A 17,693-nucleotide genomic window follows, 5' to 3' on the forward strand; every position below is an offset into this window, starting at 1 on the left:
TAACAGAAGAGGCCTACACTGCTACATGACTGACTTGAATCTGTTCCCTGGAGGAGTATTGTTTGCCTTGAGTGTGACCACTAATCCATAAAATGATAACTGGTGTTCTGGGAGTTGCTTGTAAATAATGCGAGCTTAGAGAGCCTAGGTTGAAATAAATACTGAGTGGTTTGGATACCAGTAAATTACAGATGTAACCATTAGGCTGTTTGTATGCTAAACAGCGTAGCGGGTACACCTGTTTATTATTTTGATGAGTTTGTTGCACTTCGAACACAGATTTGTTTGTTTTTCTGGCAGTCCATGGTACTTTTAACATTGGGTTTACTTATTCATTGTCCAACTTTTACATGCATATGAGGCTACTAAAAATACTTTGGCTTGAGTCAGCCTCACTCATCTTAGTCCTCAAACTGGCATGTTAGCTTTTGAACACTTTAAAGAGATCTTGTGCAGCAGATTTGCCTAATGTAATATGTTGTTTGACTTCTTGACAGTAAGTAGTAAGATCTAAATACTCTATTTCTTTTGAAATATATAATCTTCCCCCAACTGTAACTAGTGAATTTTTACTATAAAGTCACTTTGAATAGCACTGTAAGTATCTGTGCTTAGTGTTTCTCAAGTGTGTTTTACAGAAACCAAGAATATATAATATTCTTATGCTAAATTTTCTTTTTTTTTAAGGGTTCTTCTAGAGTATTAATTTCAAATTATTTACTGAGGCAAATTTTTAAGACTTTAAACTTGAAACATACCAAATTACTTATATTACTAAAAATCAAATTCTAAGCTCTGATAGCTTTAATTGTAAAATCAATGTCTGGTATTATGAATTTAATGATTTTGTGATATTCAGATGGCAAATTCAGAAAGATACATAATTATATCTTTTTTTTTTTAATCCCTCGTGGACTCCATCTCCCAAAAAGAGGAAGGATTTTCCTTCTTCAAGATGCTACTTTATTTCCTTTAAGTCCTAGTGTAGCACAGTGGGATAAAGCACTAGACCACAAGGTCTGTGGTTCAAACTCACCAGCCGCTCCTTGGAAGCCCTGTACATAGTTGCTGTGAGTTAGAACTGACTCAACAGCACTTAACAACATAATGTGTCTTAGGAATCTAGGTATAGCACAGTAGGATAAGCACTGGACTGCTAATGCGTAATTGGTGGTTCAAACCTACCAGCTGTTCCTAGAACCCTATATAAGGTTGGTATGAATTGGACCCGACTCGAAGGCACTTAACAACATAGTGCCTTAAGGGAGCATGGTGGCTCTGTAGGATAAACACTAGACTGCTAACTAAAAGGCTGGTGGTTGAGGTCACTCCATGGACAAAAGATGAGGGTTTCTGCTCCCACACAGCCTGGGAAACCCTGTACAGGGTGGTTCTGAGAGAACCGACTCCACAGCACTTAATTATCATAGTGCCTTAGGAGTCCTGGTGGTACGATTGTTAAAACACTTGGCTGTTAGCCAACAAGTCAGAACTCAGACCTAAGCTGTTCTATAGGAGAAATGTGGCAGGCTGCTTGTTTCTGTAAAGATTAACAGCCTTGGGAACCCTATGGGATAATTCTACTCTGTCCTATAAAGTAGTTAAAAGTTGGAACCAACCAAGGGCAACAGTTTCTGGATTATATAGCCTAACAAGTCCTAATGACTCAATTGCTAACCCAAAAGTTGGCAGTTTGAATTCACTAGCTACTCTGTGAGAGAAAGACCTAGGGATCCCACTCCTGTAAAGACTACAGCGTAGAAAACCCTATGAGGGCATTTTACTGTCATATGGGATCACTATGAGTTAAAGTCAATTTGACAGCACACAACAATATACCGCTTTATATTGTGTATTTATTATGCAATGTGGTGATGGTGTACTGTGGAATCAGTTCCAACTCAGCGACCCTGCACAGGGTTTCCGAGGCTGTAAATCTGTACGGGAGCAGAAAACACATATTTCTCCAGAGGAACAGCTGGTAGTTTCGAACTGATGACCTTGATGTTAGGAGCCTGTCTCGTAACCAGTACGCTACCAGAGCTCCTTATTAAGCAAAATATAAAGTCTTAAAAAGAGGAGGGATGTTGCCTTTCAAACTTTGGTTAATAAGGTCTGGGGAAAGGCCAAAGAGACTAAATCTTTTATTATGCTTTCAGATGTTGATGATGATACAAGGTTTACCAAACACCCTGAGTAACCAGACCTTAGAGAACATTAACCAAAACCCTGTGAAAGTTGCCAAAGTTCCACAAGTTGAGAAAACTCAGTGAGTAATGACAACTCTCAAGTCTTGTTGCAGTGTTTTTAATTATGCATAATATAGACTTAAAACTGCAGTGGAAAAATGCTGAAAATTTCACTTTTATTTTAAAACACTGTAGTATGGTCATATCTTTCACCCGTATAGTGAATATGTACTAGAATTCTAGTATATAAAATTATTAAGATTTAAACACTTAAATATAAATATATCAGTACAAAACCAAGATGTTGCAATATTTATAATATCTATAAAAAGTATTTTCAGTATAAAAATGGCAGATTAATTGCTTGAGGTAAATAAAGAGACAGATTTAGGCCATCTAATGAAGTTAGAGAATATCATGTCTATTTGATAAAAGGCCAAAGAATGCACATGAGCTTGACCTGTTACTGCTTCATTACTTCTGACATCATGCAGACACGTTTGTTAGTTGGAACGTAGAGACCCAACTCTTAGGTACAATAGTAGGAAATACTGCCCTCTCCTGCACCATCCTTGTCATCAGTCCTGTGTTTTGAGCCCACTGTTGTAGCAGCTGTGTCATTGAGGGTCTTCGTTTTCACTGACCCTCCACTTCACCAAACAAGATTTCCTTCTCCAGAGACTGGTCCTTCCTGATGACATGTCCAAAGTACATGAGATGAGACCTCATCGTCATCACTTCTAAGAAGCATTCTGGCTGTACAGATTTACACTTGTTTTACACTTCACTTATTTTAGCAGGCTAAGGTCCATTCAGTATTCTTCACCAGCACCACAGTTTAATCAATTTAAGCATCAATTTGTCATCGGTCAACCTTAGCAGTGTCCAGCTTTTGCATACATAAGAGGTAATGGAAATGCCACCACTTGGTTCATAGTCTCGAAAGTGACATATATATTTGTTAACACTTTACAGAGATTTTTTATAACAGATTTGTGTAAGATATACATGTATTATAGTTAGATCCAATATAGAAGGCAAGGATAGCAGAGGGATTGGCCTAATCTGCTCAATGAAAAGGTAGAATTAAAAAAAAAGTAAAGATTTGTATGACTCAGTCTTTTCACTAACAACAATTCAAGTCTATCATAAACATGGTGTATTTCGTTTTTCAAACTTCTTTAAGGTAGAGAACCCGGTCATGCAAAAAGCAATGTAAGGCTAATGTAGCTTGGAATAGATAAGAATAATGATGGAATTCTTGAATTTCTCCTCTTAACTGCTCTGCCAGATCTTGAACAGAATAGACCAGTGTACCCTTCATGCTATCTTAAAATTCTAATGTGGCTGCATCCTTGGATCCCACAGAAAACAAGAAAGTTAATTATTTCATTCAATTAAAACTGACACTGGAGTCCTGATGTGCTGTTGGCTAATAACGCTGGACTGCAATGTTGGTTTGAACAGCACATTGGCAGTCAAACTCACCAGCTGCTCCGTGGGAGAAAGATGAGGCGTTTTGCTCCCGTAAAGATTTACAGCCTCGGAAACCCTGTACAGGGTCTCTATGAGTCGGAACCGACTCCACGGGCATATAACAACAACAACAACAACATCGGTATAATAAGGAGCTCTGATAGCATAGTGGTTACGAATCAGGCTGCAAACCGCAAGGTCAGCAGTTCGAAACTACAAGCTGTTCTACAGGAGAAGGATGAGGCTTTCTGCTGCAGTAAAGATTTACAGCCTCGGAAACCCTGTGCAGGGTCACTATGGGTCGGAATTGATTCGACAGCACTTAACAACAACAACATCGGTACAGTAGCTTTCAGGCAAAGGAGATGGCTGGAGGCTGGTGGCAAGGGGGTTGCGGTCCTCCCTTGTTCCTGGGCCTCCTGGTTGTCCGGGGTGTGGGCAGTCCCTGCCCTTGTCAACCCAGCGGCACCTAGTCCTGTGCAGCCAAAGCTCTGCCTGGGGCCAGGCGTTAGGAGTGCAAGCCCTGCTTCTGGAGCCTCGGGAACCTGTCCTGAACTATACGCTACACACACACTGATCAGAGAGCTGAGTTTACACTTCCAGTCTTTATCACACACACCAAGAGACAGGTGATGCGAGTACCTGAGAACACACAACATACAAGCATCAATTCAATACAAATGTGACACTACAATGTCTCAGAGAAAACACAATTTCAGCTTACATGAAGCAACAAGACTGTGCTTCAAGCAAGTGGCCAAAATACAATCAGAAATAATACCAGAAAGGATATCGGAACTATTTGATACGGAATTTAAAAGAATGATATTTATATAACTTTGAAGGATTAAGAGAAAGACTGAAGAAAACAAGCACAACGCTTGAGAAGAATTTAGGAAAACACTACAGGAACAAACTGACAAATGTGAAATTAGTAATCATATCAAAACATCAATTAGAAAGCCAAAAGATTAATACTAAGAATTCAAAAATAGACGGTACGTTGAAAGGGCAAAGAAATAGAAATGAATCAATAAAAGACTGAATTACTGAGCTTCAAGAAACAAATCTCTCAATATTCTTGTTAGCGGAGCAATCAGAAAAAAGAATAAAAAACCTGAAGAAAGCCTAAGTTTATGTGAGACACTATCAGAAGGATTCGGATTCCAGAGTAGGAAGTGTCCAAAAAAAAGAGAAAATTGTCCAAAAATTATTGGAAGAAAACTTCCTTAACATTATGAAAGACAGAAGATAGCCATCTAAGAAGTTAAGCTCCAAACAGAATAGACCTCAAAAGAAAATCACCAAGACACATTACTTTCAAAACCAAAGACAAGTAAAAAATCCTAAGAATAGCTCAGGAAAAATGAAAAGTTACCTAGAAAGGAGAAGACTAAGAAGAAACCATGCAGGCAAGAAGACAATGGGATGATATATATAAAACTTGGAAAGAAAAGAATTGCCAACCAAGAGACATGTTGTTGTTAATTGCTATCGAGTCGGTTCCAACCCGTAGTGACCCTGAACAGGGTTTCTGAGGCTGTAAATCTTTACAGGAGCAGAAACCCTCATCTTTCTCCCACGGAGTAGCTGGTAGATTCGAACTGCCAACCTTGCGGTTCACAGCCCGATTCTTAACCACTCCTCTCAATCAAATATAACAGCAAAATTGGAAATTTCCTTTCCAAATAAAGAGAAATGAAAAGAATTTATAAAAACTAGACTAACCTTACAAAAAACACTACAGGGAACTCTTTGGACAGAAAACCACCAACAACCTGACACTAACATACATAACAATATCAACCAGAACTAAAGTTTTCAAAGTAAAACATACAAGACTGAAAACAGGGAACCAGAGGTAAAGTTTGCAACAACAAAAAAGAACCCCATAAAGTAGAAAGAGGGAATAATAGTTACACAACTCTAAATGAAGAGGAAATCAAGTAGATTTCAAGAAAAATAAAAGTAAACATAATTGTAACCTAAAACAAGACCAAGCCATACTCCTAGCCTTACCCCAAGCCCAACAAGTAGTAACCCTAGTTGAAAAATTATAATTTTTTAGAAGTATAAGTTCTAATGTTTTTATTTATCCTAAGCGCTATGGGTCGGAACCGACTCGATGGCACATAACAACAACAACAACAACAAAGGTGAATTAGAACTGTACCTATTCTGTTTGCCCTTGAAGGAAAACATTAGGAGAATGAGTTGTTTTTAAGCTAAATGTGTCTCCACTTGAGTGCTGTGAAGGAGCTTTTCCACCCAAAAGTGATGTTTCTGCTTCTTTTATTTCCATTGCTCTTTTGTACAGTTCAGCAGCCTTTTCAAAATCTCCTTCTTCATAGCTTTGAGAAAAAAAAACAACAATTCTTAAAATGAGAACTACTGTAATCTCTTAAACAACTCTAAGTGATATTTATGGGGTACAGAAACATTGTGAATAGTTCCTAACTTTTCTCTGTGCATTCACTCAGCATGTCTATGGCTGTGGGACATTTCCAGGGCTCGGATGGACAGCAATAACATTAAGCAGTAATGGATGCAGTGACATTGCTAAGGAAGTTAGGTACTCTCTGCATCCTGAGATAAACACAAATGAGCAAGAAAATTACCACGTACTTCATGGTAAATGTGCTCAGAGGACAGTTAAGTGCCATTGAGTAGGTTTCGACTCATAGCAACCTTGTATAGGGTCTCGGAGGAGTGGCTGGTGAGTCTGAACCACCAACCTTGTAGTTCAAAGCAACCTTATCCTACAGCGCCACACTCCTGTATCCTGAGATAAACACAAATGAGCAAGAAAATCGACAAGTACTTGCTGGTATATTTGCTTTGTTGTTGTTGTTAACTGCCGTCAAGTTGGTTCTGACCCACTGTGACCCTGTAGAGGGTTTCCAAGGAGCGACTGGTGAGTTTGAACCACCAACCTGGCAGTTCAAATCGACTTTGCAGTCTAGTGCATTAAACCACAGCGCCACAGTAAATTGCCCCATATTACCCTCAGAGCCAGTTATCAATGTGACCCACCCATGATGCACTTCTCTTTGCTAAACAGACTATAGGCTTCACTTCATTTCTGGATACTAGTATTAACTCTTGAAGTAGATCAGTGAAACATAACACACAGCACCCTCCCTCCACCACAAGGAAAAACTTACTTCCCAGTAAATATTTTGTGTTTTCTATGGTTAAAGGTATTCTAAAAGAATTAAGAGCTGGGCTGTATCAGGAAAATGAAAAATTCTTACCTAAGCACAGCTAAATTTTTTAATGTTTCTCCAACTCGAGGATGCATCTGACCCAGGCTGTCTTCATAAATCTTTAATGCTCTTTCATATAATGGCAAGGCTTCAATGTGTTTCTTCTTACAATGAAAACATAATAAAGCTTACTTGACCATACTGAGATTCTGAAATTATTATTAATATATTCTAGACTAAGGTGACCTATTTAGCTTTGGACTCCGAGCTACTTTGGTAAGCACTTCAAAACTGTTACTACCCCTAAAAGAACTGGATAAACAGATGAATTAATGCATAACCATAATAAGAGAAGTTATACAATAGAAAATCAGAAACTTAAGTCTGAACTTAATCCAGTAATTGAAGCTCAAACCTATTTCTTTACTGCCCAGGGAGTACTACATGTACTCCTTACCCATGTGAGGCCACTTAAAGATAATATTATGTACATTCGTAGGGAGCCTTTAAGATTAAAGGGACCATCGTTTTACAAATACAACTTCAATAATTCTCATGTATTAAAGAAAGCATTAGTACATACATAATAACCTAATTTTTCTTTAATTATTTCTACTATGCTATGCCTAACTCATGTTTACATTTTATATCTAAAATCAACTCATTTTAAGAGTTAAAATGTAGGAACTTACCATTTGGCTATAAAGAACAGCTAAGTTCACCAAGGCAGTCGCTACACTAGGGTGCTTTGGGCCAAAGGATTTCTGACGAATTTCCACAGCCAACTCATACAAAGGTACAGCCTTATCAAGTTTCCCCTAAAAAATGAAAGTGAAATCCAGTATAAATATTAAACAATAAACATTATAGTTGCCCATACCCTCTACAGATTTAACAAATGATTTCCTATCTACTAAAAGTTGGATGGAAACAGCAACAATGGACCACATATTACTAAAGCATTAGCTTCAATCCTAGGACAACCAGAGGCTTCCACAAACTATACGGACAGACAGTCTGTGTAGCTCTAACTGCACCTACTAAAGCCAACCTACTGATTTTTTGAGAATAGCTTTATAAAAATTCCAATTACAGAATGCTATGGGGAAAAATTGGAGTCCTGGTGTGGTGCTACTGTAGGATAAGCACTGGACTGCAAGGTCGGTTTGAACCACAAGGACAGTGGTTCAAACTCACCAGCTGCTCCTCTGAAACCCTATGCAGACAGGGTTGCTATGAGTCAGAATAGACTTAACAGCACTTAAAAACAGTAACAACATGGGGTAAAATGGTTACATAAAATTATTGTTGTTGTTAAGTGCTGTCAAGTAGGTTCCGATCCAAAGCAACCCTATATAGGGTTTCCGAGGAGCTGCTAGTGAGCTTGAACCACCGACCTTGCAGTTCAAATGGCTTTGCAGTCTGGCACATTAACTCACAGCGCCACACCAGTACACAAGATCAAAAAAGAAAACGTTACAACAGCTCATTTAATTAACTATAAAGACCTCTCTGTATGCCCTGACAGTTGAGTGATCTGTTATTATGACTGCTTTATCAAGAAAACTTAATGCTGGTTAAATTTCAGAGCTTCTGAAATATAAAAAAAGAATACGTTTCTAATTAGAATGCTGATGAATGCATTTGTGATTGGAATGTATTTTAACAAAACCAAACCAGAATCTTAATAAGTCTGAAATCATATTTTTAAATGTTTTTAATCAGTTCTGTTAAGAATTACATACAATTTGAATATTCACATAAAATAATTTATTCATCAGAATACACATTATTTTGTTAACAGTAATTATAGTTTAGTTGGTATATTCTAAAACACATAAGCATATGAGGATTGCTTACCATTTTTTTATACAAGATTGCAAGATGCTTCACTGTATAAGCCAAAGAAGGGTGATCAGGCGCTAATGCTCTTCTCCGAATGTCTAAGGCTCTTTCATAAAGCTCTTCCGCTTTATCATACTGTTTCTTCTCATTACATAGGGCTGCCAGGTTATTCAAAGACTGGGCACAGTCAGGGTGGTCTGGTCCTAGGACTCGCTCCCTCATTTCTAAGGAACGCTTCAGAAACTGGTCAGCTGTGCTATGAACAAAATCCCCAAATGGTTCAAACAGTTTATTCTCCAGTTGTCAGAATCCTTAGCCCCTACTTAGGAGAACTGCAACATTTTTATTCTTAAATTCAAAATCATGTCAGTGAATTGATTCTGACAGAACAAAATTGTTCTATAGGGTCTCCAATCCTGTAATCTTCACAGAAAGGAATACTGGTATTGCTGTAGGGCAAGCACTGGACTGCCAAACACAGGTCAGCTGTTCAAGCCGACCAGTGGCTCTGTGGGAGACAGATGAGGCTTTCTACTCGATAAAGATTTCCAGTCTCGGAGGCCCTGTACAGACAGGGTGACTATTAGCTGGAGTTGACTTGGTGGCAGCGTGTTTGCTTTAGTTTTTTGGAATTTTTATGATGGCAGACTGCCACATCTTTCTCCCGCAGACCATCTGATGGGTTCAAACATCTGGTTGACTACTTCAACCACTGTGCCACCATGATTTCTTCTTAAATCCAAGATAATTAAAATAAGGGAATCTCCTCAAAACTTTCTTTTCTACCTCCATCTTTTCCTGCCCTTTCCTAAAAGTTAAAAACAGTTTCCTAGCAGCTGAGAGCCTAAAGTTTCCGGATTATTGCCTCAGTTCTCCACTTTACATCTCAAAGCTAAACCCTGTAAATATTTTATGAAATGAACTTTTCTAAGCTTTAAAATTATGCAACATAAAATTACAATAAAGTAATTAAACAAAACGTTTTGTCTCTCCCTTTATGGTTTATACTAGATTGCATTTAATAAAAGAACCTCCCATGAAGTGGGCTAAATCCTTGCTATAGTTTTTTGAAATCCAAAGAAGTCCAGACATATTTCTTTTTTAGAAAATATGCACATAAATGCCATTTAGAGTTTTAATATCCAACTAAACTGATCAAAAAACAAGTGCCATCTATACTTCTTTATTCTATATTAAGCCCAAATTTCTTCTGTGACGTTTCATGCCTAATATCTACATAAACACACTTTTCATGAATTATAAAACCATACTGTGGAAACTACAGAAGAATTTTTTTTAATTCTTAAGGAAACAATGTGAAAACAAAGTTGACAATATGCTATGCTCATAATGTATGCATGAAATTTTACGTGGTTTAAATCAATTTCTTCTAGCTTTACAGGTGACAAATGTAAAAGTGCTCTGCATCTAACAGACAAGATGGATGCATGCTTCCTTAACCGTGGTACTCACTCCAGGTTGTTCTGAAGATAGTAGAGGACTCCCAGCTCATTGAGGGTCCGAGCGTTCTCAGGCGTGTCCTTACCTAAGGTGAGCTCCTCCAACTGCAGGGCCCGTCGACGTAAGAGAGCAAATCCGTACTGGAGCAAACATAACACATTACAGACAATCACGACATGTAATTCTTGATTCTGAAATAATATACTAAAATTCTCTAAAAAGTTCATTAGAAACTCCTGTGGAGATGACAATGAGTTACTGTAGCCAAGTAAACTATACCTCAAAGTGCTTCAAAAAGATGTGGAAACAGAATTGCCTTGCAGATATTTACCACTTGTACTGTTAAACATGTAAACATCAGGTACTTAGAGCTGCACAGAGCAATGTTTAGGCTTTACCAGCACTTTGGAAAAATGAAAACAATGTCTTTTTCATTCATGGGGAAGCATTTCTCCATACAGGAATCTAAACATTGAATAGTAACTCAATTTCTTGTATTTCCTTTTTCAACTCCTTAAGAAAAAGAATCAGGTTTTTTTTTTAAGTTTTTGTTGTGAATTGAGTGATAAAGAATCAAACAGTTTTAAAGTCCAGTGAACCTGACATAGTTCCACTTTTTATAAGTCTGTGATTGGACTTTCTACTAACACTTATATTTCAATATGTATAAATAAATAAGAACCTGTTAATCAGTCCTCCTCTAGAAGTCACTTTAAGGTTTAGAGCACCAAACCTGTGAGGTTTATGCACCTATATAATGACATTCTGAGATGCTCTTTGCCTCTTTGGTTCAAATTATAATGCTAAAGAAATCTTTCATTACCAAGTTGCCTTTTCTCTTTGTAGCTTTCTGGCGAATTTTAAAGGATTTTTTCCTGAAATGTTCAGCTTGTTCATATCTTTAGGGAAAAAAAAAAAAAAAGTAAAGTAAGTCAAAAGAAACATGTTGAAAGTACACTTCAGTGAGATGTTAAGTGTTATCAAGTTAGTTCTGACTTACAGCGTCCCTGTATAGGGATTCTGAGGAGTGGCTGGTGGATTTGAGCTTCCGACCTTGCAGTTAGCAATCCAATGCTTATCCTACAGTGCCACACCAGGACCCCTCATGTATAATCTTTTCTGACTAGAAATTGTTTTTCTGACTAGAAGTTGTATTCATATGGAATTAATAAATCTCTAACAAAGACATTCCTAAAACAAAACCTAGTAAAGCAAAATAGTTCTCTGAATAGCTGGCATTTAACTGCTGTTTGGATCTCTAAACAGCCACCTAATTAAATGAAAATTCAGAATTTCAGTTTAATTTGCCACTTTCTGTACAGGGTAATAGATGTCTGAGATTCACACAAATTTTTTTGAGAAACCATACTTCTAAAGAAGTTAAGAAAAAGTTCCAGTGTGTACCACTCATGATGGAACGGAAGAGATGATTTCTGGTAGACGAAGCCATGCCATTCTGTGAGCGCACAAAGAAACAAGTGAAACTTCAGAGTATACCGGGGCTGGTAAACTTTTTCTATAAAGTACTGAGTAGTAAATGTTTTAGGGTTTGTGGATATATGGCTTTGTTACTACTACTGAACTTTACCACTGTGGCATGGATGCAACCAACCACAGATGGTATGATCATGAAGTAATGTGACCATGTTCCAATAAAACCTTATTCCACAATGGGGCCTAGCTGGATTTGTTCCATGGGCATCAGTTTCCCAACCCCAGCACTAAACTAAGTGGCGGGGGTGGTGTGCTGTGAAGTCGGTTCAGACTCATAGCTACCCTGCATAGGGTTTCCGAGGCTGTAAATCTTTATGAGACAGAAAGTCTCAGCTTTTTCCCACAGAATGGATGGTAGTTTCAAACTGCTGACTTTAAATTTAGCAGCCTGACTTGTAACCACTATGCTACCAGAGCTCCTTAAATTAAGCAATGCATTCAATTTTATAAAGTTGATCAATGAGTTAGACATGATTTGAACCGAGGACTATATGACTCCAAAGTTAATCTATGCTCGATCCTTCAGGTATCCTCAACTAGAAATGAGTCTTACAGTTTTAATGTTGTCTGTTTACCCATGAGCACTCAGACCAGGAAGTAGTATTTAAACATGGCACATTCAAAAGAACACAGAATAAGAAAAAGTTACACAGCCACAAAACAAGGCTTTATCACATGAGTACATTAAAAAACTGAAACTCCCTCTCATAAAACCAGACTATTCCTGATCTAAGTCTTACTTATTTTGTTTCTGGTACAAGGTTGCGAGTGCCTCAAGTTCACGAGCAATATGCGGATGGTCCACACCATAAGCATTTTCCGAGATTTCCAATGCCTGCTTATATAGTTGTTCTGCATTGCCAAACTTCTTCCACTGCACATACACACTGGCTAGTTGGTGAAGAGACTGAGCTACTCTTGGGTGATCTGGATCCAAAGCTGTTTCTCGAATTTCTAGAGACCTCTGCAAAGGCACCACAGCCTGGAAAACAAAGTGTAAAGGCCAGTTAAAGTGAGTAAGCTGCTATACAACGTGCCGTCTGATTAGCACAACAAATGGAAGCAAGCACCTTGGAAATACAGAGAGGAAAGGACAGTTCAGGAAAACCCACACTGTCACTGACTCCCTGAGGAAGTTACCTGACTCAGAAGGCCTAGATCCTTGAGAAATCGCCCCAGGGTTTCATAAAGATCCGCTAAGCAAATCATGTTCTCTTCGCCTTCACAATTTTTCTCATACTGCTTCAGTGAATCAAAATATTCTGCTGCCATCGCGCTTTTGTCTTTACCAACAAACTGCCAATAACTCAGCAACTCGGCAAAGTGCCCTCTGTTTCAACAAATCACAGCAACTTCATAAAAAAACAATGTTTCAAATCCACTGTAAAGTCAGGATTCTTATCAATCTATTGACAATCTATTAGTAGGCAAGTATCGTACAGTAAGATTAGACTGTTGACTCGGACTGTCAGCTAAGTCCCACTCCATCCTAGCTGTATGACTTTGAGCAGGTAGGTACCTTCACATCTTCACACCTCATCGTCCTTATCTGCAGAAATGGGAAGGCCAACACTGTCTGCCGCAGGTGTAGGGATTCAGGTGTGGACTGTTATCATTTATATCAGTATGGTTGCTCACCAATAGGAATTTATCTGAAGCCTTTTTAGACATTTCATGCTCAACAACTGATTGCTGATCTCATCCAAACAGTTGTTTTGGATAGTGAAAATTATAACAGAAGAAAATGAATAAAATACAAACTGTCATGGAGTATCTGTTTTGCATTTCCATTAGGGAATTTAATGACGAAAGCAAGCTCATTCACCTGTGATGCTATTAAGTAGGCTAGGTCTATTGAGTGAATTCAATTTCAAAGGAACCATGAAAAGTTGGAATGGCGACCAGAAATTCTTTAAGAGGTGCAATGAAAAAAACTTTAAGAGTGTTTGCTCACACAAATTATGCAGCTTTGTTATGAAAAGTGACTACATTTCCAAGAGAGGTAGTAAAATCATTATGAGACAGTATGTTAAAAGCATGGCTCATAAACAGGTGATTCTGTCACTGGTAAAAGAGATAAAGAACACAGGTATGAATGATAACCTAATCCTTTTCTTAAAATTATTAAATCAGTCAGCTTCTACTGAGAGGCCAGAGTTTGGAATGAAGAGCACACTTTCGGATACCTGGAGACCCTGGAAGGTAGGCATGAATCATTTCTCTGGGTGGTTAAGATCTAGACATCTTTAAATGCAAGATTAGGAGCCCTCGTAGCACAGCTGTTAACTGAAAGGTTGGTGATTTGAAGACTCCAGCTGCTCCAGCTTCCAGGGAGGAAGGTATGGTAGTCTGCTCTTTCTGTAGGGATTACTGTGTATCAGAATTAACTGGACAACAGTATGTTTGATTTTTGGGGTTTTTAAATGCGAGAATAAGATGGGCTGATTCAGAAAGCATTCCAGCTTTGAATTTTTATGAAGCAACAATATTCGTTTTACGTGTCCTCTTAGAAAAAGTGGACCTCATGGCAAATTTGCAAATGGTCTTAAAATTTCTCCCATGTGGTTTTATATTCCAGGTATCTAACTGAAATGCCATTGCTTTTCTTTGTTAAACTGAACAGCTGTTTACATCTGTTTCTCTGGGGAAAGCTGCTGTAGTATATGTTTCTTACCTTTTGTAAAGATTTTGAGACACAAAGAGGTTGAGAAGGCAATCGTGCAACTTCTGTTTACTTCCCTGCTGCTGAAAAAGCCAAGGAAGTTCATCTGCACTTCTCCAGGTCACTCTGTCCTGACTGTTAGAGAGGACAGCACTCAGTAATAGCTTCCTACAAGAAGACTTTCAGAAAGGCTTCAGAAAAATGTTGGAAGGAAAGAATAATCGAATACTGAATACAGGTCAAACCAGAAACTTTGCCAACCTAATGATGAAAAAATATTCAGTGAAATTCACAACCACCCACCAAATTCTTAGGGCACTTTTCTGAAACTGAACTATTAAAATAAATGCCCCAACAGAGCCAAAAAATACACACAGGTCCACACACACACAAGAGAGCTTCAAAAGGTTCATGAAGAAATGTAATGAAAAGGTAATGGAATTTTCCCATAAACTTTTTGAAGCTCTTCCCCCTTTTATAGCTGTATAAATTTTAATCTACTTAAATGGAACAAAACAAAAATAATAAAATAAAAATCCTGAATTGGTTTTCCTTAAGTTTCAATCTTTGCAAAATATTAAAACATTTACTTACATCATCTTCATTTGCTCTTTTGTAATTAACAGAATAGAGAAAGTCTTTAATTTCTTTTGTAACAAATTTTATATATAAAGTTACGAACTAAAAGATAGAAATAAGGACACAAAGGTAAGTTGTGTTGCAGAAGCTACAGAGGAACAATATGGACATTTATAATACCTTAGCTGTATGGTGAAATATTTTATTAACTTTTGCCTATATGAAGAAATAATGGTTGGACCTTCCATATACTCCAATCTTACTGTTTCCCAAGCCTACAGGAAAAAAACAGAAAACAATGCATTTTACTTTTTGTAAGTTACTATACATGTAACAATGTATTTTTAAAAAGAAACTTATAATTATTTTAATTTTGTAATTATAACAAAAATAACATTAGGATATTTTAAAAATCCAGTACATATGTATGTGATGAACTGAAATAAGAATGAAATACCCTATACTGATATTTTAAGAACTCAAAACAAAATTTAATTCAAATGCTTGGTTAACACATTTAAAAAGCTCCAAAATATGGAGTGAAAAATACTGAGTAAGATAAAGTTAAGAGATACACAATAAACGAAAAAATTAAGCCACTGTAATCACAAACATTCATACCCATAACTATACAGCATATTCAAATGAAAGATTTTATTTGCAATTATAGACAAAAAGTTAACCACAGCAGTGCAGATGATAAAAATGTTATTACCCAGTATTTACTAAGCTTTTTACTCCTGTGTGCCAAACATCATATCTAGTGCCTCACAAGGACCAAGGACTATTCCATTTAATTCTGTTCACAACTCCTATTATTGTTAAGAGCTGTTGAGTCAGTTCCATCTCATAGTAACCCTGTAAAGGGTTTTCATGGTGCGGCCAGTGGGTTTGAACCGCTGACCTTTAAGTTAGCTGTTTAGTGCTTATCTACCAGCACCACACACAACTGCTATGGAAGGCTTTAAAGTTTGCCCAAGGCTTAGGGAGAATTTGCCCAAGGTTGCATGACTATTGAGCCGTGAAGAGCTGGTTTGTAAATGGAAGCTGAGTGACTTAACAGAGGTTCAAGCTCTTTATTTATATATCTATATAAATGCTGGTGGCACTTAGCATTAAGCATCAGGCTGCTAACAGAAAAAAACCGAGGTTCAAACCTACCAGTCACTTGAAGGGAGAAAGATGAGGCATCCTGCTTCCCTAGAGATTTATAGCCTCCGAAACCCCAGGAAGCAGCTCTACTCTGCCCTATAGAATCCCCGTGAGTCAGAGGAGACTGGACAGCAATGGGTTTGGGATTTTGGTTTATATATGTATGAGAGGGCTTCAAAATGTTTGGGGAAAAATGGAATGAAAAGATAATGAAAATTTCCCACAAACTTTTCAAGGCTCCCCTTTTTGTATAACAAGTCTTGGTAGAGAAGGAGTTAAGTACTTGGCTGATGACCAAGAGGCTGGTGGTTCAAATCTGCGTGCCACGGAAGAAAAGACATGGCAAACTGCTCCCGTAAAGATTTCATATGGGACAGTTCTACTCTGTCCTGTAGGGTTGCTAGGAGGTAGAACTGACTTGATGGCTCACAACAACATTTGTTGTTGTTAAGTGCCGTTGAGTCGGTTCTGACCTATAGCGACCCTGTACAGGGTTTCCGAGGGTGTAAATCCTTACGGGAGTAGAAAGCCTCATCTTTCTCCCGCGGAGCGGCTGGTAGTTTCGAACTGCTGACCTTAAGGTTCGCAGCCCGATTCGTAACCACTATGCTACCAGAGCTCCTCACAACATTTAGATATAAGTAATTTAATGAAACATCAACCTGAAAAATATTTTCCTTTTCAAAACGAAACCACATAAGCATACTACTAGCCAAATGTTATATCTAACCTAAAATTGTTGTAAAAAAAAAGTGTTTGCAATTAAATTTCAGACTAATTTTGTCTCATAATTTAAAATAAGAGCACTGCCAAATCATACAATGATATTTTGACACTTATAATTGAAAAAGTATTACTAAAAGATTAAAACATTTACCTGTAGATGTTGAAATTTAAGCAAGCCACAACCATAAGTCAACAAACACATCTTGTACAAACTATGAATAAGGGAGGTCAAGACAGCCCAGGACATCTCAGGATAGAGTTCCATCAGTTCAGATTCACTCACACCATTGTGACTAACATTGACAAGGCAGAGGATCTAGAGAGAAGAATCAATGTAATGCTTACACAGCACCTCCATAAGTAAGGATGGCCAGTAAAGTCCACAGCTGTTCCTTTAGACTTATTAACTCATTCAAACTTACAACTCAAAAAAAAAAAAAAAAAAAAAGTTTTATTAAACCAAGAAGCAGATTCCATACAATAAAAATACTCCCCCAAGACATTAATCAATAAAGAGCATACACATAGAAAATCTACCACACCAAAGAAAGTACACACATGGAAAAAAGTTTAATGAACACTGAAATTGCATGACATGGACTATTAAACTGATAACAGTTCCAGATTCTGGAAAGATGGTAGAATAGCCCCTCTAACTACCAAACCAAACCACTGTTGTTGAGCCAACTCCCAAGGCACAGTGGCGCTGTGGGACAGAGTAGAAATGTCCCATAGGATCAGCTGTTCGGTAGGAGAAATATGAGGTTTTTGTAGCGTAGGTGTTATGAATTGGGCTGTTAACTTCAAGGTCAGCAGTTCGAAACTACCAGCTGTTCCACGGGAGAAAGATGAGGCTTTCTGCTCCCGTAAAGATTTACAGCCTCGGAAACCCTGTACAAGGTT

The 17,693-nt window shown here is 37.8% G+C and overlaps 1 protein-coding gene across 1 annotated transcript in view; it reads right to left on the reverse strand.

The window, feature by feature from the left end:
* Positions 1–5,817: 5,817 nt before the first annotated feature.
* The window catches only part of NPHP3 (nephronophthisis 3 (adolescent)), a 48,013-nt gene continuing 36,137 nt past the window's right edge, over positions 5,818–17,693 (reverse strand). Inside the window, exons 17-27 of the mRNA XM_006840030.1 lie at positions 16,942–17,106; positions 15,093–15,187; positions 14,346–14,468; positions 12,812–13,001; positions 12,412–12,653; positions 11,001–11,076; positions 10,190–10,317; positions 8,732–8,972; positions 7,564–7,689; positions 6,920–7,035; positions 5,818–6,016 (exon numbers count right to left, since the gene is read on the reverse strand). Coding sequence (XP_006840093.1) covers positions 5,839–6,016; positions 6,920–7,035; positions 7,564–7,689; positions 8,732–8,972; positions 10,190–10,317; positions 11,001–11,076; positions 12,412–12,653; positions 12,812–13,001; positions 14,346–14,468; positions 15,093–15,187; positions 16,942–17,106 — 1,680 coding nt within the window. The 3' untranslated portion in view covers positions 5,818–5,838. The remainder of the gene's footprint in view (positions 6,017–6,919; positions 7,036–7,563; positions 7,690–8,731; positions 8,973–10,189; positions 10,318–11,000; positions 11,077–12,411; positions 12,654–12,811; positions 13,002–14,345; positions 14,469–15,092; positions 15,188–16,941; positions 17,107–17,693) is intronic.

The sequence above is a fragment of the Chrysochloris asiatica genome, unplaced genomic scaffold, assembly GCF_000296735.1.
Source record: "Chrysochloris asiatica unplaced genomic scaffold, ChrAsi1.0 scaffold00028, whole genome shotgun sequence".
NCBI lineage: Eukaryota > Metazoa > Chordata > Mammalia > Afrosoricida > Chrysochloridae > Chrysochloris > Chrysochloris asiatica.